Source organism: Zalophus californianus, chromosome 13 (assembly GCF_009762305.2).
Source record: "Zalophus californianus isolate mZalCal1 chromosome 13, mZalCal1.pri.v2, whole genome shotgun sequence".
Taxonomy (NCBI): Eukaryota; Metazoa; Chordata; class Mammalia; order Carnivora; family Otariidae; genus Zalophus; species Zalophus californianus.
In genome coordinates, this window is record NC_045607.1 from 5,046,988 (window position 1) to 5,067,974 (window position 20,987).

General features: G+C 52.7%; 1 protein-coding gene across 10 annotated transcripts in view; it reads right to left on the reverse strand.

The window, feature by feature from the left end:
* Nucleotides 1–20,987, reverse strand: part of PRRC2B (proline rich coiled-coil 2B) — an 89,770-nt gene that overhangs the window by 50,460 nt on the left and 18,323 nt on the right. For 9 of the 10 annotated variants that reach the window (XM_035723766.1, XM_027616635.2, XM_027616634.2 and 6 more), the window contains exons 2-6: nucleotides 10,353–10,522; nucleotides 9,421–9,598; nucleotides 6,373–6,475; nucleotides 3,837–3,909; nucleotides 50–193 (exon numbers count right to left, since the gene is read on the reverse strand). In XM_035723766.1, coding sequence (XP_035579659.1) covers nucleotides 50–193; nucleotides 3,837–3,909; nucleotides 6,373–6,475; nucleotides 9,421–9,598; nucleotides 10,353–10,467 — 613 coding nt within the window. In that variant the 5' untranslated portion in view covers nucleotides 10,468–10,522. The remainder of the gene's footprint in view (nucleotides 1–49; nucleotides 194–3,836; nucleotides 3,910–6,372; nucleotides 6,476–9,420; nucleotides 9,599–10,352; nucleotides 10,523–20,987) is intronic. The other variant, XM_027616631.2, reaches the window with a different exon arrangement.

Sequence of the window (20,987 nt, forward strand, 5' to 3'; positions counted from 1 at the left end):
CAGTCCGCTGTCCCCACATGTGCCCAGACGGGCACCACAGTGCACTTACTCTGAGGGCGGAGGCTTGGTCCTGGCCCATACGACAGATCGAAGACGCCCCTTTCCTTGCCAGCCTTGTCCTGCCCTCCAGCTGCTTTCAGCGTCGGAAACTCCTCGGGAGAGAAGGATAACAGTCGGCTTGAGCCCCTTAAACCTGCCGAGAAAAGCAGAGGATCCAGTGAGGGGCACTGACAGGGACATCAACGGCTGTCAGCCTCAGCGGCCCCGCGGGTCAGGAGTCACGCCGCCTGGAGCAGGCTCCTACCGGGTGTGCCATCCACACAGGCACCGTGCGTGCCCCGAGGGACAAGGAGAGCCGGACGCAAAAGGCCTGCAGGGGCTGGGACAGCAGATCACAGTCGCTCCAGCCCAGACCCTTCTCCTTGCCTCCCCAAGGCCTCCACCCCAGATCCACCCCCCGTTAGCAATAAACATTTCACTCCCACAAGCCTAGAATCTGTTCCTTCCTTTGCTCTCTCATCCACTCCCTGATGCTAGAGGCTCCTCAGAGAAGAAATCCTTCTTTAAGTTTCTGGGAGCCCTTCCCAGCACTTAGCACTGGGAACCTGAAGTCATCTTTTAGACGGATGGCTAATAATAAATGGTGTGTTTTAGGGTCCAGTGGGATCTGCTGCTTTTATCTGGACCAAATGCCCAGCACCCTATAAACTTAACACCACAGTTACAACATCCGACTGTGATACGCCTTGTTCCCTCGACAACAAAGCCAAATTCCGCCCCCCCCCCCCCCAGGTATTCTTCTCAGCACCACTGATCCACGGACCCGTGAGCTAAGGCAGGCTTCGCCAGAAACATGCAGCTGGGATTAGTGCAGACGCACAAGGCAGCAACCCATTCACTACCCCACTTAGCGAAAAGGTCCAGGGTCAAATACACCTGCCAGGGTGACAATGCAACACATTCCTCAGCGATGATTAACCTGAGAGATGATCTCCAAGCGTCACAAAGGAGCCCTGCTGCTCTGTGAAGGGGGACTTCGACTCACAGAGTTGCTTGGACACATTCAAAACCCACTGGCAAGGATGAAATATGGAAGTCGTGCCTTAAAAACACATCTGAAGCTTAAAAACAAACACTCAGGACTTTTTTCTGCCTCAGCTGTCACCAAGGTCTTGCTCTACACGTGGACTAAACTCATCCTCCACAGGTCAGAAAGAGGGAAGAACTCAAAATCTCAAACCAAAGCCGCAGCAGAGGGTCCCCCACCAATCACGTGCCACGTGGTCCCTGCACGAAGGTCCCAGGTGGAGCCATCAGTGGGTCCCGCCGCCCCACTGGAGCCCATGAGCCTCGGGCGTCCACCAGCCTCGGGCATCGGCCCGCACCAGTCAGGCCTCCGGGGGCTGGTCCAGGTGAAACGGGCCCAATGACCACCTTCTACAAGCAGGGGTCTATCGATTCAGGAAAAGCCCTTCCGAAGCACAGAACCAGGAACATGTTTGTGGGCCACACTGCCAAGTGCCCACCGCCCCGACGGCACCTCGGGCCTGTGACCCCTGTTCCCGCCCCCGCCCGAGCCCAGGACGCGTCTGTCCCTCCTCCTGGGCTCCTGGGTTCTGCCGCCTCCAAGACGAGCGATCGGATGTTCACAGAGGATTTTGTCATGTTTTGGAATTATTTTCTAAACCACATCTTATTTTTTTACAGGAAATAGAATCACAAGGTTCAAAAGTAAGAAGCCGTAGAAAGGTACGAATGGACGACGCCCCCCTCCACCGCCTACTTCCGACACCCTCGGAAAACAGGCCGCTTCCAGCTCCACTCCCTCCCTTCCTCTGAGGCTCCCTTCCAGACTCTTCTCTAATGCACATACATGTTTTAGAAGATTTTCCTTCATCTGAATTTTTTTCATGAATAGTAGTAACATACTGTACGTACTACTCCACATTTTTTTTTATTTAAGAATGTATCTTATATCCTAGGAATCTTGCCAGATCCACGTACAAATGCTTTTTTCCTTATAGGCAAGTAGTATTTCATTAAAGCACCAAAATCTGGTGGACATTTCAAGTGATTATTTCCAATCTTTCGCTATTACAATGTTGCAAGGCGTATCCTGTATATGTGTCATTTCTCACAGGGGCAAGTATCATTCTAGGGGGATTTCCACACAATGGAACTGCTAGGTCGAACGGTGTGCATATCAGTGTTTGGATAATGGCCAAGCTGCCCTCCACGGGGGTTGTACCAATTTACACTAGGACTTTTTTAACCTCTGTATTTTTTTTTAAATTTTATTTCTTAGAGAGAGAGAGAGCGCGTGCACGCACGCACAAGCAGGGGGAGCAGCAGGCAGAGGAAGAAGAGCCCGATGCGGGGGTTCTAGGGGGCTAGATCCCAAGACCTGAGCCAAAGGCAGAAGCCTAACTGACTCAGCCACCCAGGCAGCCCTATAGTTCTTTTTAAATACAAATTAATACGTTTGATTTACTTAAAAAAAGTTCTAGCCTTACAGAATAAAGGCTTTTGAAAGCAAGGACTGCTGTGAAAACAACCTAGTGAGTGCTCTTTATAAAGCCTCTTTAAAGACCTAATTGTAGGGGACTGAGACACTTGTGTTGCCCCCTCTACCTCACCCTACAGACTGGAGGGTAGAAAGCTCCCTTACAGATGGGACAGACTGCAGGCCAAGCTCTCCTGCCCTGAGCTCCCCTGGAGGAGCCGGTGCTTGACTTGACAGCACTCGGCACACTGCTGCCTGATGTGTCATTCCCCACTGGAGACCGAGGACAGAGCCTCCAATCACGCAGAAGGGGCACATGCGCCAGGGAAGGCGGGGGGTTCGGGGCAGGACGTTAGCTGTTTTTCTACACAAGCTATAGAAGGTAGCAGGCGAAGCCTTGGCTGTCGCGTGGACAAGGTGCCGCCAGGACCAGGGGCAGGGGGTACGCAAAGCAGCCAGCGAGTACTCTTCACAGGAGAAAGGGCGATCACGGACTCCCACTCCCACCAGCAGCCCCCTCCTTCCAGCATCATCCAGTCTGGTCCGCACAGTGTACTAGAAATACTCGAGCTAACAGTGACAAATTAGGAGGGCTCACATAGAAAAATCTGGACTTCTGGCTTCTCTCAAAAAGCACCACTGAGCCTGGGCCTGCCTTCTCTGAGGGCTGCTGTCACCGGAGGCGGGCAGAGTCTGGCTGCACTCTCGGCCTGCCCGGGAAGCCGTCGGATGGGCCGCTGAGCGGTCCCTGAAAGCCCAGCACCTCCTCTCCCGCCGCTCTCCCTGTCCTCCTGCCGTGGAGCGGCTCTACCTGGCGAGACCTCTCAAGTCGGGCATGACACAAACGGTAACAAGGACCCTGTAAGCCACGAATACTCTGGTGTCACTGTCCGAAAAGCAAGCAGCTCAATTCCCAGCGCCGGCTTATGAATAAACGCAGGCCCGAGGCTCACGCCACACCACGCGACACCTCCTCACAGGCCCGGGAGAGATGAAGTGGACGCGTGTCGGCCACACCGCTGAGCAGGTCTCAACTCCCCCGGCAGCACAGCCAAGTCAGAGAACGGCAGGGCCAGCGTCCAGCCTCCCCACACACCTCAGGAGGAATGTCTTGACTAGTAACATTCATGGAAATCAAAGAGCTGACAAGCCTTGCGGAGGCAGCGCTCCCACTCCTGGGGCTGAGGGAAAGGCTCCACGGAGCAGAAGCTCACTCAGGTGAGAGATTCCATAAAGCTTTAAGCCAAGGGCTGCCACGACCCAAGGGGAACAGTCCAGAAAAGGTACTCGTCCCTCCCACACACCCAGCCCAACACCACCCACCCACACTTACCACCTTCGTGTCCTGCTGGCTTTCCATTCAGCTGTGCCCATGACTTTGGTCCACCTGGCACTGAATTTGTGTTCTGAAAGAAGGAAGGAAATGAGAACAAAGCCAGCCCAATCGGCCTGCTTTCCCCCCAGCTTCCCACCTGTGCAGCAGCCTGAGCATCAGGAGCTGCCGGGCCCCCAGCACAGGTGAGAAGCAGGACGGAAGGCATGGCCAGCTCACGCAGCTGGTCCCACAGCAAAGCCAGGACTCAAGCCCACATCCCCTTCATGCTGCACTCCAGAACATTCTGTCAGGTCACCTCTCGCACCCACACAGCACTACCGTGCCTTGCTTCAGAGATAAAGACCAGACCCCAATTCTAGCATGTGTCTCAAAAACCACGTGCCCCTGCTAGCAGAGAGCCAGCATGAGGAAGCTGACGTGCCTCATCTTTCGCTGGATGGGCCACTATACCGCTCTCCGTAATTAATGTCATTCTACAAGGCACAACTACTCAAGTGAGGACTTCCTCCTCTGCCAACCTGGACTCGCTGGGCACGCACGCAATCCTAGCAGCTAACCCAGGAGCTAACAGTGCTGAAAGCTCACGGCAGGCGGGGCGTTATGCTAGGCACACCCCGCTGGAGCAAATCCTCCCACACCCTGGGAAGGTTCTAGTCCTATCCCAACCGAGGCTCAGAAAGAAGTGGCCAGTCCCAATTAGGAGGGCAGGACCGGGACTTTGTCCCCACTCGGCCTGCATCCAAAGCCCCGTCGAGTCCCCAGCCACTGAGCCCAATGCTTTCCCGACAGCGTTCAACCTAGCAGCCTTCCCCCTTCAACGGAAGGTAAAAATGCACAAAACAAAGCTGGTGCAGCATGACATTTCAGCACTTACTGGGTCAAACCTCACATTAAATAATTACTCTTTCTCGCCCAGCACGGCCACCAGCACCACCACACTCAGGGCACACGGCTGCAGAGCTGACTCGGTCTCACAATCCATTTATTTATCAGGAGTTGCCCTGAGTTCCCTGGGATGGCCACAGGCCCCTGCTACTGCCCGGTCCTCCAGGAAGTACAGGGGCCCCAGGGCCCCACAGCCTCCCACTCAGTGTCTGCAGCCCTCGCCCACCAAAGGCACCAAATGGGAAGAGAATGGCTCCAGGGCCGAGCAGCGGTCCTAACGTTGCCGTCAAGAGTTCCTGGTGCGCCTCTGACAATAGCAGAAGTGCTGTCAGGCCTCTGGGGTGAGGCTTTAGAGGCTGGGGAACACCGGGAGTGAGAAGGAACACCTTCTCACTGCCACCCCGTGGGAAGAGCTGAGCTCTGGGCAGGGCGACCAGCATGCTGGCCCCAGGCTGGGGCTCTGACCCTCCGCAGATGCCACGAGCACGCCAGGCCCAGCCCGGACTCTGCAGTCCCCGGGGGACAGGACAGATCCACTTCTAGCCACTCCCAAGGTGAGTCTGACCTATAGCAAGAGCGCAAAACCCAAGCTCCCCCAATCTCTGAGCTTGCAACTCCAGGACACAGATCCGGACTCAACTCCGTGCTCTGACTGGGCGCCAGGCACTAGTGGATTCAGGCCAAGGAACACGGGAGCTTCATGTGAATGTGGGCTTCTTTTACCTTTTCCTTTAATTTCAAAAGCACAGTTCAGTGTTGGGTTGGGGAGGGTGCCGTTCTGGCGCCCAGGGAGCAGTACAAAATGAAAAAACAGTAGTACAGGTTGTTTGCCAGAGAGCTGCTGAGTGCTAGGTATCTGTCTACATGTCTTGTGCTCTTCTAAAACATATGCAGACGTCTTATCTGGATTTCCAGCTACCAGCTAAGTATATCCTCCTGCTGATCCATGAAACCCACAGACGCCGATGGACTGAGTACATTATGAGCCCTTGCTTGATTAAATCCTGACTTTCTGTTTAGGAAAACACTATTATTTTTAAGATTTTATTTTTAAAGTAATCTCTATACCCATCATGGAGCTTGAACTCACAACCCCAAGATCAAGAGCTGCATGCTCCACTGACTGAGCCAGCCAGGCACTCCCAGGAGAACACTTTACATGCATCAACAAATAAAGGGTCATAGGTAAGTATTTCCCAACGTGTGTTCTTAGAGACATCTCTAAAGATGGTCAGTTAGGTTTCCTAGGACAGATGGGTTCAGGGAATGCCATCCGTTATGTCGTCGTACAGAGTCACAGCACACACGAGCACACTGAAGACACTGACGAGAAGTCCGACAGTAAAGGAGCTTTTGCTTAATTTTGTTTTTCAACTCACCTAACCCCCGAACCTTCCTGTGACCTAACTGGTCCCCATGGAGCACAGCGGGGAACCGTGATCTGGTCTGTGGCTCACCCCTGTGACCTCGCCTGAAGGCAAGTCACTAGAAAGCAAATTAACTGTCTGTACTCTGTTCTGGGTCTGGGGTCTTTCTCCAAAAGCCGCAGATTCAAGGCACCTCACGGGACCCTGACAATGGCCCGTTCTCCTGTCCCACGCCACCCGCCAGGCTTGCTTCTGGAAGGAGCGGGGCATGCGGCACCTACCTCCTGGCTGCTCGACTGTGTCGGCTTCTGTAAGCTGGAGACAGGCCTCTGCAAACCCGGCTGCGGCAGCGACTCCGGCGGCGGAGAGCCCGTCACACTGGAACTGGACAAGGCAGGGGCGCAGGGGTCAGAGGGGTGGGCGCACGGGCCCCTCCGCGCCTGCCGGAGCCTCAGCGGCAGCACGGGAACCCCCCAGCAGACTCTCACACTGCAGAGCCCACGAGACGCTGAGCCCCCTCCGAGGCCTAGCCACTGCCGTCTGCAGGGCAGGACAGTCCTCGGCGCCCTGGCAGAGGTGCTCCTGCACAACCTGGGAGCTCACCATGAGCAAGTGCTGGAGGAACTGCCAACAGGGAAACTGAGTCAGCAAGGGAAGGGGCTCAGAGCCCCGGACTCCTGACCAAGAGCTCACGGCAGTGAAGGGGGCTGATGGCTTTGAGATGTGATTTTCTCCTGGCTTATAAAAGAAATATGTGCCCAGAGTAAAAATAAATGTGCAAATATATATAACACAGAATTTGTCACGATCTCATCCTCCAGAGTGAAACGCCGAGCAGATTTTGCTATATATATATTAACATAGTATTTTTTTAACATGAGTGGGATAACACCACACACACAACTCGTAGCTTGTTTTGTACTTAACGTATCTAACATGCTTTCGGGACAGCACATGGATCTACCTTTGTTTTAGAGACACAGTACAAGTGGATGGGACCCCATCCCCAATTTTTTTCCCATTACTGGCAAAATTTCAACGAGCACTTCTTAATACATATTTTTGCACACTTCTGCGTCATTTAGTAGTCTAAGAGGTTCTAGAGTTTACAAGGTATGGCCCAGGTGCCCTCCAAAGAAGACTGTGTCAGTTGATACACACTCCATAAGCAACAAGGGGCTGTGAGGAAGACGTCTGCTCCCCCAGAGCCTTCCACTCACACTTGTTCCACCGAGGAGACCTGAGAAGGGCAGCAGTCCGTCGGCCAGTCTCCCCCGACGCCGGGGGCTCACCAGTAAGCTGAAGCCAAACGCTACTCACACACATATGCTGCTGGGGTTGACACGACCCAAGGAACCCAGCGTGCAGCATGACTATAAAATGAAGGCCACTAATGTCCTCTCCCGTCACCTTCTACATACAACAGAAGCCTCTACGTAGTGTCGCTTTTGTGTTCTCCAAACCTAAGCACAGAGTCCCAGCAGTGCTGGCCCTCACCCCATCACCTGAGACCCCGAGGGAGGACGAGGCCCAGGGGAACAGAGGACCAGTGCCTGCGGTCCACGGCCTCGTCCGGTACCCCATCCCGACCTTCCCCTGGCTGACGTGCTTCAGCGCGACCGGCCTCATTCAGGTCCCCTGATCCCTTCTGTGCCAGTGATGGCAGGACCCCACATAAGGAGGGAGTGAAGCCTTGTCCTCGCTCTCTGGAACTTCTCGTGGCGGAAGCAAAGCAACACTTACGTTGAAATGTACAAGATCCACGTCATTATAGAGTCTGTAGCATCTGCCAATCGAACAGAGTGACAGCAGCAGCTGACACCTGCCACACATATTCTCTGTGCCAGGTACCTGACCTGCGTCAGCTCATCTATTTCCCACAACCACCCAGGACAGTGGAGCTCACAAATCAAATCACTCTCCGGGTTCCAGAAAGCTCATAGGAAGTGGCCTGGCTGATCCTAAATGTCAGGCCTTACCATCAACCTGTACGACTCCTAAACAAACTGTTAGAAAATTTTTAAAAACAGCTGTCCACACTCTATTTTGGTTATTACTCCTTTATGCTCATGTGACTGAACTATGTGCTCACTCTCTACGTGTTGTCTGAAGTTAACTGCAGGCAAATTTTACAGAAGCCGCCATGGCCGGGGCGTCTGGGTGGCTCAGCCGGTTGAGCGGCCAACTCTTGGTTTCGACTCAGGTCATGATCTCAGGGTTGTGAGACCAAGCCCTGCGTCCGGCTCTGTGCCGAGCCTGGAGCCTGCTGGAGACTCTCTCCCCCCTCTCCCCCTCCTCCTCCCCCTCGCACCCCCCGCGCTCACACACACACTCCCTCTCTCTAAAAAAAGCTACCATGGCCGTTTCCAGCAAGAGAAAAGGACACGGGTTGGCAGGCTGTGCTCTAGGTCACTTTTACTCTCTGGATCCCGAGCACAAGAGGAGATTGAGGGCAGGAAGACGTATGAGACCAGACTGTGTTGTTCCTACTCCCCAGCAGGCAAACCCTAGCAGCAGGTCCTGCCGGCCAGCCTAAGCAAGGTCCTGTCCCTCTCTGGTCCCCTCCCAGCACAAATCTCAAATCCTCCCTCCTGGCCACCCTTATGGCTGGCTGGCACCCAGCAGAGGAGACTCGCAGTGGAAGGTGGGAGGGAGAGGCCCAGGTCACGTGCCCGGGGCAGAGCTGGAACGGGCCCCCAGCAGCCACAACATTTGCTCTGTTGCTCTAATGATTTTTGTGCCAGACCCTGGGCCTCCTAAGGCTCCCCTAAGTGCTGTGCTGGCAGTAGTGGGAGCCTACAGGGACGCTGCATACCAACCCTGAATAATGAGGATTCTGGACTGTTCGCCTTCCTAACTGGGTCTGTTTGGAGCAACTAAGTGCAGCAGTCTTTGTGGAAAGCTGCTGGCCCCGAAGCTGGGAAGACGGCCTCCTCCTCACCCTGGAACCAGCACAAAGGGACTACCGGCAGAATGGAGTGTTCGAGCACCCGCCCCGTCCACAGCGGCCCTTACTGGCTCAGGAACTGGCACCGAGGCATTGCATAAGCTCCTCCGGGGTGATGAGGCCATTCCTAATAAGGCACAGGGGACACTGGTCACCGGGGACGAGGCCAGCCCACAGAAGCCCTGCTGCATCAGCTCCAAAAGCCAGGAAAAACGAGAGCAGGGAGCAAGAAACGACCAAGCAGCAGGAGTCAGGGTAAAGAAGCTTCCTCTGGGATCTCCCCAGTTCTCCAGCTCTGCACCGCCTTCTGCAGAAGGAAAGGGGGCCGCGGCACTCCATGAGGCTCCGGCTCCCCACCCACACCTGCCCCCGCTGCTCTCACCTCTTTGGGTCTTGCTGATCCTGCTTGTTTGCCCATCCCGTTCCGTCCTTGGGAACTATCACGATGTTGGGGTCGTTTCCTCTGTTTTCAGACTTCAAGCTTGGCAGGTTTGCAGGTGGTGGCATGCGCCGGGCTGTGGCAACTTTCCCGAGACTCTGTAAGCCATGTCGAGGAATAACTGCAGGAAGAGAGGGATGGAAACAGACAAGTTTCAGAAGCACAGAGGCCGGTCGGTCAACTGCTCCTTCAAGCTCTAAGCAACGACGACAAAGACAGCCAAACAGATGCAAGGGGCAGCCTGCGTGCAAACAAACGTAATGGTCTGGTTGCTGCTTCGGCCGCTTTACAAGGCCTTGGTCTTCGCCGAGGCCTCGGAGCCAGAGAAGCGGCTGACATCTGTGCCGAGGCTTCCATTTTCCTAGCGGGCAGGAGCAGGTGCAGGGAGTTTATGCTACAGGCGGGGAGCCAGGCCCAGACACCTCCGCCCCACGTGGTAACCACCCCTCCACAAGCTGAGGCTGCTCTGGCCTCGTTGTGGCAGGACAGAAGGGACAGCCTCCGCCCAGCCCCGGACCGGGCCTGAGCAGGGCCCCTTGACATTCCCCGAATCCTCCCAGGGTGTGGACAGTGTCAACAGCATTTTCCCAAGCCCCAGTCTACCCGGGGGGGGGGGACGACACGGGACGGGACGGGACGACCGATCCCCGGGTTCCAGGAGGTAAGACAGAGGAGGACACAATCCTATGGAAGCAGAGCCAGGATATCCAGGCTCTGAAATCAGACACTAACAGGAGCAGGGGGGCGATTCTGCGTCCCCAGAGCTGCCAGGTGACCACTCCACGCCCAGAAGGCAGTCTGACCAGGTGGATTCCTGGCCTGGGGTTTCTCATGTAAGGGAAAGCGTAGAGAACTGGCCTCACCCCAGTTCTTACCTGAGGATCTGACTGCGTCTACTGATTTTCCTTTATACTTATCAAACAGGCTGAGAGTCGAATACTTGCTTTTCCCATCCTTGCCCTTGGTTATTTGCCCCAAACGATCGGACATTGCGATGAAATGTCATCTAGTAAGGAAATTTTTCTCGGCACCGCTCCCGATCTGCCTTTGAAATATTAAAAAAAAAAAAGGCATTAATCCACAAGAATCCCTGAGGCAGTGGACTGAATTCTTCAGGGATCACGGATCTCCTTGAGGACCTGAAGAAAGTCTTGGATTCTGTCCCTAGAAAAACGCCCTTACCACACACAGCCTGTTCTGCTCACATTTAAAGAGCATTTTGTTGTAGGTCCCTCCCCCACCCCCAATGTTAAGAAGTCCTATTCTGTCTGAATTGACCAGAGTCTACTGCTCACCGGTGACACTGAAATGTAAACCTTTCCACACTGAGTCCTCTTGCCAAGACAAGGAGAGCTCTCCAAGATGGAAAAATAAGTGCTCATCACTGTAGCACATCCATGTAACATCAAAGCTCAGGCAGAGTAGGGGAGGCACAGAACCTGCCTACGGAAGGCTGTTCAAGGATGAGCAAAACCAAATCAAAGGGAAGCAACCAAAATCAGGAAGCCTTCAGGAACAGCCGGGTGTGTGCACTTCTCAAACCAAAGAACCAGCATCCAGAGAAAAAGCACCTGCTCAGGCAACACAAGCAGGGCTCTCTGGGGTGCAGACTCAGCAGCAGCACCCCCAGGGACAGACCACATGGGGGCTCCACTGCCTCCTCCACTTAGAAAATCTTGACAAGATGACCAAGAAGGCAGCTCCCAACCTCTGCCACTTTCTAATTTCCTATGGGCTTCTACAAGTCTATTAGCATGTTACTCACTCATTCACTCATTCATTCGAATACTGAGCGCGTGCCTGCCAAAGGTGAGTGAGTGCCGCCTGGTAGGGGACTCACCTGGGGACTAAGAGCTTCCATGTCTTTTATCCTATACTCAAGAGGTTTTTGGCTATTGTTTCTAAAACTTGATCATGAAAAATAAGCTTGTAAAAGTGACCATTACTTCCCACTGGAATCCATGTATGGGGAAGAAAGCTAAAGCATCCACTTAGACACACTGCTAATATGTACGTCAGAGGTAACTGCAAACACCGATATTTGCTGATAATAAAAGGCGCCTGGTGGCAGTAGCCACAGTATGGTTTGCTGTTTTACCCTATTCAGAAGCCACGCAGGCCGGAAGAACAGCCTGTGTGCGCTGGCAAAGCATTCTGCACCCCCCGGGAGGACTTTAAGAGAAAATCCTATATATTATGATCCAAGACTTTATATAAAGCACAGGGAGCAAAGATCAGTTACAAACTGGGGCCAAAAAAGTGAAACGGGAGAGAGAGTGACATCACATACCTCCAGGCTCACGGAGCCTGGCGCCAGGCCGAAGGCAAACCAAGCTGGTTCTTACACGAAACTGGGTACATCCATCCTTTCATTCGTCTTGAAAATGAATGAAATCTCTAGGAGAGTCAGCCTCAGTGAAGACACAAATCACAAACGCTCCCAAGTACTCACAGCTCCCAAGCTTACATGCCAGAGCCTCCCCTAGTGTGTCTGCCTCACGTGCTGGGAGCAAAGAATGACCACAGATGGAAAAGCGCCCAAAGTGTCCAAATCCTGATTCTGGTGCTCTGGGGTTCCATAACGCACCGCTTTATCTTTAAATCTCCCTCCTGGGAGCTGGCTCCAGGAAGTTTCTGCTCCACGCCCAACAGTCATAACTAATAACAGCACTCTTCCCCCACACTGGGCCGGCAAGCCCCTCAGGGCAGAACTGGATTGTATTTTCATCAGAATAACTGGTATTTAACAGGATCTCAAATGTAAATCAACTTGAAATTCTCCACTAGGATTGGATCTCACTTCTATCACATCAAAAGATCATTCGGATAGGAAAATGAACCGCCCCCCCCCACTATTAAGAGAAGCCCTGGAGACTGTCACCATGGTGATGGGGACATGGGGCCCCTGCCTTACAGAACTTACAGTCTACAACGGGGGGGGGGGGGGGGGGCGGCAAACGCTGGTCAGCATCCTAGCCAACGGCCTGTTTTTTATATAAGCCCTCAAACTAAGAATGATTTTTTAAAGTCATTTTTCACATTTCTTTTAAAAAACAAAGAATTTGTGACACCCTATGTGGCCCGCAATGCCACAAGTAGAAAAAGTTTGCTCACCCCGGGTCTAAAAGGAAGCCTTGAACAAGCACTTTCCAAGGCTTCCAGGTCGGCAGTAGCTGGGCAGCCCAGGAGAGGCTCAAGCAGGGGTCAGGGCAGGGCCCCAAAAATGGGACAGTGGGGGGTGGGCAGGCAGAGCAGGTTACCCCACGGACTGTGATCCAGACACTTAGGGACTTGTCTACTTAGCACTCTTTCTTTTCACAAACTCGTGTGGCAGGCCACATAACCAAGAAGTTCACATCCTAATTCCTGGAACCTCTGACTTCCTGACCTCACACAGCAAAGGGATTCTGAAGATGGGATTAACATAAGGATCTCGAGACAGGGAGATGATCCTGGATTATGTGGGCAGGCCCACAGTAATCACAAGGTCCCTAGAAGGGGGAGCAGAGGGCCAGAGTCAGAAAGCTGTGGAAGCTAAGGCTGGAGCACTCTTTGAGGATGCGAGGGGCCCCAGCTAGAGCTGCAGAAGCCTGGAAAAGGGGGAGAAAGCGAGGAAAGGATTCTTTGGAGCCTCCCAAAGGAACCAGCCCCACCCACACCTTGACTGTATATAGCCCAGTAAGGCTTCAGACTTCCGACCTCCAAGACTGTAGGAGGATACATTTGCACTGGGGTTTTTTTGTTGTTTTTTTGTTTTTTTTAAGATTTTATTTGAGAGACAGAGAGCGCATGCGCCCTTGTGAGCAGGTGGGATGGTGGCAGAAGGAGAGGGAGAAGCAGGCTCCTCACTGAGCAAGGAGCTGGTCCTTGGGGCCGGATCCCAGGACCCTGAGAGCAGGGCCTGAGCCAAAGGCAGGCACGTAACCAACTGAGCCACCCAGGCACCCCTACATTTGCACTGTTTTAAGCCACTGAATTTATGGTAATTGGTAATTGGTTATAACAATAGAAAAGACACTCATTCATTCAAGAGGCTTTTTTTTTTTTTTTGACAGAGAAATAGTCACAAGTAGGCAGAGCGGCAGGCAGAGGGAGAGGGAGAAGCAGGCTCTCCGCTGAGCAGGGAGCCAGACGTGGAGCTCGATCCCAGGACCCCAGGATCATGACCCGAGCCGAAGGCAGCTGCTTAACCGACTGAGGCACCCAGGCGCCCCTCAAGAGGCTTTTATTAGGCACTACCATGTGCCCAGCACTGAACCGAGCCTGGGATGCAGCAGAGGGCAACCTGGACCCACTCCTCCATATGTCCAGCCCAAAGGGATGACGCGATCCACCCATGGTCAAAGAGCTAATTAATAAGAAACTCATTCCAGAATTTTCTGCTTCAGCACAATGATGAAAAATGGCACATCACAGCTACCTGTCTGCTGTCCCTTGACCACAGCTCTCACCGGACCGGTGACCCTACAAACATTTCTGAATAAAATCACTGCTGCCTCCTTCCGGGACACATACCTTGCAGAACTACAGATTTAGCATTGTTAATTTAAATTTACCTAACTACAGAGTTCTTTACTAAATTAAAAACCAAACTGACAAAGGCCAGGGAAGGAAAAATTATTTACCAGCCATTCTGGGCTATCCAATTTCCACATGAAATCCTAAAGTGCTTGACTTCTGCACATCAAATGTCTTTTAATTCTGAGACTTGACCAGAAAATACCTGTTTCCACAGATAGTGCTAAAAAGTCTGCTGGTCCAAACTTCTGCCAGTTCATTCATACAAAGAGACCTTTCTTTGATTCTGCACTGCCCGGGCCTGTGGGCAGAGGCTAGAGCGAACACAGATAGCTCTCCTGGGTCTTCCTGGTGACAACACCTGCCTAAGAACTAACCAGTTCCCACCCCCACCCCCAGGAAGCACTAGGAGACCAGAAGCCTGACCACACCCCCAGTCCTGGCACCCCTGAAAAAAACTGAAGAAAAGAAAAACCCCAGGCAAACAGGATCTATTCTCCTGGGAACTTAGAACTGTGTCTAGGACTGTTAGTTGGTCTACAGCTGTTGCTTGAAGGCCTCCCAAGAAATCCAAGCATTCAACAAATACTATCTGAGCACCTACTATGTTCAGGTGAAATGCTTCACACCCCTGGCAACCGGCACACCTCGGGGAAGCCAGAGGACACACAGTGGACTAACGCCTGCATTAAACCTGTACATGCAACTTTGTGGAATGCCCCATCCTCCCACTTTATCCAAATTTTGCACCTGTTGACACATTATTGGCCTCCCTTGTCCTCAGTTTCCCTGTCTACAGAACTGAGGGGCCAAGGCAAGATTTCCCAAGTCCCAGCTGGTTCTAAAAATCAAACACATCAGTGTTGTTAATACCCCACAGCCACAGAATTACAAATGATTTATTGTCAAAGTAGCTGTCTCTTATCACACACCTGGTACTGGATCCTATATTCCTACCTAAAGCTGGGGTGCTAACAGGCAAAGCAACAGAGCCACCGTTACTATGGAAACAGCATCTGTGGGGGAGGGGCCGCGTACTTTTCATTTTCATGCTCCACAGCAAGACTGCACCAGAGGGAGGTTCTTCCAGCCTCCAGTTTCCCCCAGAAGAAGAGTCAAGAAGTTACAGTCAGCCCGAAGAATATGCACCAGAGCCCTAGAGGGCCCACAAAGCATAAACTATTTATTGCCTGGTCCTTTACAAAATACAATCACAGACACTGGCCTCAGAGCATACAGTTTCTTTCATTAAGCCAGATTTCACTGGACACAAATATAATCATTCAGGTATCCCCAGTCGCATTCATCTCCAGTAAAGCAGGGCCACTCTGCTTGCCCCTTGGTTTTCACAAACATCAGGCCAGGAGCACTAACTGTTAATAGGAGTTTGAACAGCTAACAGGTATCTGCTGAGTTTCTAACCATTGAAACACACACACACACACACACACAATGGTCTCATCAGATGGCAGAAAAGTGCAGGCAAATATCTGGGTGTGAATCATGAAGCCGGACAAGACGAGAGAACATGTTTCTCAGTGGCTCAGAGGCGTGTTCATGCAAGCCTGACTCACGCCCGGATCCGTGGGCAAGAACCCGCTGAGGCACACCAGGTCCTTGCAGACAGGCACGGACTGAGATTGGCTCACAGCCACAGCTTTCTCTCCCTTCAGTAGGTAACAGAATTAATGTCTTTCCCAAATAAAATCTAATTTGGATCCTCAGTAATACATATATAACAGATACGAGCCCCGGGTGCCGCGCCAGGAGGGGTCCTGCCCGCCCCATACGTGGTAACCCCGCTCTTTCCCACAGCCAGCCACTCTGAGGCACGCCAGGGAAGCCTGCCAGGGGGCCCCCGGTGCATTCTGAAAAGGGCTGGCCTACATGAAAATATCACCATTAGGCGGAAGAAAAAAGGGACTAAAATCCACGGGAACATAGCTTTGTGTTAGGAAGAAAAGGACATTTAAAAACAAATGCAGGTCTGCATATTCTGGCAAGTCATCTAAAGAAGTGCTCTGAGAGGCCCAGGATTTGCTGGCACGAAAACCACCAGAAAGATTCGCCCACAGAGGCAACTTAATATCCAAGCCCTGCCTCTGCAGACAGTAGCCCCACCTGTCACACAGGTTACCGAGCGGGCCTGTCAGCTGCTTGCCAGAGGGGACACGTCCCTGCACTCTCTTACCAAAAGCCATTTCCGGGGACAGGATTAATTTCCCTCTGCTTGGGTATGAGACAGTGTCAGACACCCAGAAGCCCACCTGGCCAGGTGATCTGAGCCGGCCTATAACTCACCAGGGAACCAGTGCAGCCACGAGCCAGGCACCCTGCTGAGCACCCACATGTCCCCACTTCTGGAAGACACTACTGCCACCAACCTGCTTTACAGAGGACACCAAGGTATAGTCCGGACAGAGAAGTAAATTGTCCAAGGTCACAAGCCTACAAGACTTCAACCCTCAGGACCTGGAGACACCACCAATACTGAGGAAGGACCTACTGTGTGCTCCAGCTCTGGCCCTGCTCTCCCTGTGCACAGACGATCACTGGGTTGAAGACTCATGATCCGCTAGAACCGCAAGGTCAGCATATGTGCCTTGACAGTGAGGCATGAGCAGGAGCCGGGGGGGGGGGGGGGGGGGCACAAAGGCGGACTGTCTCCGCATAAAAGGAACAGAAAGATCCCGCTGTGACACAAAACATATCAAAAAAGCATGATCCAACAGGAATGGAAACTGAGCAGGCTGGATAAACACTTGAGAAAACCACCAGAGGGGCCAGAAAGGACGTAGTCATTAGTACGCTCGTTAAGTCTCAAACATGAAGAACCATCGACACAAAGTCCAGAGACAAGATTAACAGATGATCCCACCCTCCTCCAACATGCCAACGTCTGGCAAAAAAGAACTTTAAATTAAGGGAGGCACCACACCCCCTGCTTCAAATCCTCAGACGCTTACTGACCATTATGTGTGTGCCTAGGATGTGGCGTCCACAGACACTCCATCCCTGTCCCCAGAACACATTTTCTGTGAAAGGACAGATAGTGTGTTTGGCTTTACAAGCTGCAGACCCCACCTCAGCTACTCAACTAACCAAATCTGCCACTGGGGCACTGAAGTAATCAGACAACACAAAAAGAAGTCGAGCTGTGTTCCAATAAAACTTTTATTTACAAAAACAGGAGGCAGGTGGATTTGTGGCTGCAATTTGCTGATCCCTGGTCTAAAGGAAAATAATGTGTTACAGGAAAGTGAATTCAAGTAAAAGAGCTTCACATAATGCATCAGGACAAAGCAGGAGCTGGGGACAGAAGTAGGGGGTGGGGGTGGCAAATCCTAGCTGGTTTTGCCGGGGAACTCCTGCCACCTCCCCCTCAGCAACAGCTGGGGCCAAACATTCTGCACACCTCCAGCTTTCAGAGGCTCCCTACGGGGCAGCAGTCAGAAAAGCAGGGACGCATACTTCTGCGTCCCCTGGCTGTAAGGGTCCCCCTGGCTGTGCGGGTCCCCCAGCTGTGAGGGGCAGGCCGTCAGAAAAGCTGGGGCCTGGGCTCTTTGGGGCACAAACCGGTCCTTCCAGCTGCAGACGCCCAGCCTCAAGGTTTCTGCAGAAGAGCTGTGGGGGTGCCTGCAGACTACAGCACAAACCTCTCAGAGCAAGCAAGCGGCTTGAAAATAAAGGCAAGGGAACATCAGAAGGAAAATGGGGTTTCTGGTCCCCATGTTTGTTAGCCATCACAAGAAAAGACCCCCCTATCCCCAGAGAGCATGTTCAAGAAGCAACAGAAATTAAAAATAAGAAACAAGGCGTGTGCTGCAGGGACCAAGGCACTTCCCCAGGCCACTCTTCTGCATACTTGGGTTTGTAAGCCCCATCCTTGGCTCCCTGGACCACACACAGGCTCAGCTCTCCTGGACTGGCCCTTGGCGCCCCCTCCACCAGGGCCCAACCAGATCAGAAGACCCTGCTCTCACACCTTTATCAGGACCCCACTGTGCCACGGACAAACCCAAACCTCCAGGGGCACCTGGGTGGCTCAGTCGTTGAGCGTCTGCCTTCAGCTCAGGTCATGATCCCAGGGTCCTGGGATCGAGCCTGGCATCGGGCTCCCTGCTCTGTGGGAGGCCTGCTTCTCCCTCTCCCTCTCCCACTCCCCCTGCTTGTATTCCCTCTCTCACTGTGTCTCTCTCTGTCAAATAAATAAAGTCTTTAAAAAAAATTAAAAAAAAAAACAAACCCAAACCTCCAGCCCAACACACTGGCCCCAAACAGCCCCCTAGTCTCATGCCCACCCCCACCAGTCTCATCTCTCCAACACACGGGGTTTGCACCTCGTCTCCACCCCACACTGGCTGTGACTTTAAGGCCTGTTTCCTCATGGATTAAATAGGGATGAACATACTGTTACCCACCTCCCAGGTCTGGCGTCAGGAATGAGAGAAGGAACACAGCACGCGTGACCTGGTGCCTGTTCACCCTTAGAAGGTTCTCGGCAAGGGCAGCTGTCACACTGGCTCCGCACAGCTCATCTCTCGGCCGTCCAGCCCCACCATCAGCCTCACGGCCAGCACTCATCCCTCAGATGACTGCGAGTGGTGAAGCCTTCATCCTCCCCAGCCCCCCAGGCTCCCACCTGTGCTTCCACCTTCTCTTCTGTGATCAAGGGACCTGTCCCCAATCTGGTGCATCACAGCTAAAGGGCCCTCATGCAGAGTGCAGGCCTCCCAAACCACCATGAGAAATCCGAGAGATGTTTAGGATCTGTTGGTGGACCCTATGATAAATTCTCAAGAGACAGAGACACACTCACTCTCAGGAAACCCTCTTGAGATAAACATGCCACTGTGGTTACATCTTAAACAAGACAAAACTGCCCCAGCTTCAAAGTTTCCCACTTCAGGGCAGTAAGCATGAGTATTCGGTGCCATCACACACTTGGGTTACCACAAGACTGCTTCAAGGAGGGGGTAATCCCAGCCCCGCTCATTTGTTTATCCATAACGTTCTTCAGTAACAAAAGGAATATATGCTTGATAGAAGCTTTAAAAAAGGGGCCCCTGGGTGCCTCATAGTGGGTCAAGCGTCTGCCTTCAGCTCAGGTCATGATCTCAGGGTCCTGGATCAAGCCCCACGCCAGGCTCCCTGCTCCGCGCAGAGTCGGCTTCACCCTCTCCCTCTGCCCCTCCTCCTGCTTATGCTCTCTCAGATAAATAAATCTTTAAAAAATCTTTTAAAAAAAAAGCTTTAAAAAATACAGAAAATTATCAGTTAACTAAATTCTAAACCGATTTGCTATTGGTTTAAGAAAATTACAAAAAAAATGATTTTAAGGAAAGCCTCCAGAGGACTGCTGACGGGCGAAGCACAAGAACGCGGAAGGAGAGTCCCAGGAGGGACTGTCTACACCCAAAGCCTTCCCGTAGGAATGACGTCACTGTCGAGGCTGGAAGCTGGGCTGGGAGGAGGACGCACGGGCAGGAAGCATCTGTCTTTAGCCCAGTGGAAAGCATTCCTTCCCCCTTCCCGAAGCCTGTGCCCTCGCAGATCCGCAGCTATGAACACACAAGAGGGTGGAGGGACAGAGACTGGTTCTAACAACCGTCAAGCATCGGCCGGGCTGCATAAACTCAAGGCTGCCCCACAGACGACTGAGGGGCTCTCGCAGACGGTGGCACTCTACACACACAGAAGGAATTACCATGAGTCCAAGGGCCATCTCAGCCACTTCCGTTTGGGGACAGAAAGCCTACTTTAGCAGGCTGTTGCAGGACTAGAAATGACGGTCACAAGGTGTGATACAAACACCCCTCGTTGAGTACTCGCGGCACCGGTGACTCCCGTCACGCTCCTCCTAGCGCCCACCTCCCTCTGCAGCCCTGGCAGCTTCCAGCTCCAAACCTTCTCAAGAGTCCCGGAGGGGTAAAGACAGAGTTCACTCCCCGTATATGCAAGAAGGCAGTGACAAATGACCAGGCATCCCAACCGGCCCTTTCTTCTGGGGCTTGCAACACTGCAGCCACTGTAACCAAAAGTAGCACTCAATGTTCCACACAAAAAGACTGCCACAGCGGATGGGGGAGGGTGGGGGGCGGAGCAGAACCCTGTAACTGACACATACACACACGCTCCTATTCAAACACATGCACACAAATATGACTGTGTGTCTGTCTATATATGCATACACATCCCTTAATTCAATTCCACTGGATTCAAGAAAGGCTATTTAGAATACAGGGAGGTTCTGGTTAAATACAGCAAAAAAGACTACAGGCATTTATAGCTTACCCTTCCAAAATCCCCTAAAATGAAAATAAACAACAAAGGGCACCCAAAGGTCAGGGCCAATTTTAGCCGACAAGGAACAGACAAGAGTGGAAACAGATCCTGCAGACTGAAGGATCTTACAGACAGGACTGCAGGGCACTGGAGAGGGCTCAGGAGGCCCTGAGAGGCGGTGCGCGCCTCGGCTGACAGGAAGGCGGGGATTCAACAGTGGGAGGGCTTCTTGAAAGAGCTCCTCCCCCTCTGGATAAATTTAAAGAGTCTAGACTTGAAAAGCCAGGATTGAAGCAGGTGGGAGTGAGGAAAAGAACCTAAAACAACAAAGCAAAACAAAAACCAAAAAACAAGCTTGGTGAAAACCTGAGTGGCAAATGCTGGGCGCCTCGGCCCCCTCTGCAGTCAGCCTCACGGCAGGGTGGCGGACAAACGTATTCCAAACATATTCAGTCTCTCCCTCCACGCCCCTGGCAAAGACAAAGGAGTCTTCCCTTGAAACCAACAGGCACAAACACCTGGGGCTCGAGGAAAGCAGGCCGGCTTCCCACTGGCTCACCCTACAGGGATGAGCTTCCCCACTGACCCACCCACTCAGGACCTAAACGGCTGTGTGCCCAAGACCACAGACATCCGAAAGGCCTGAGAGAAAAGGCAGATACCAAATACACAAAAGAACCTGGAAGAAACACAATGCCAGGCACCAA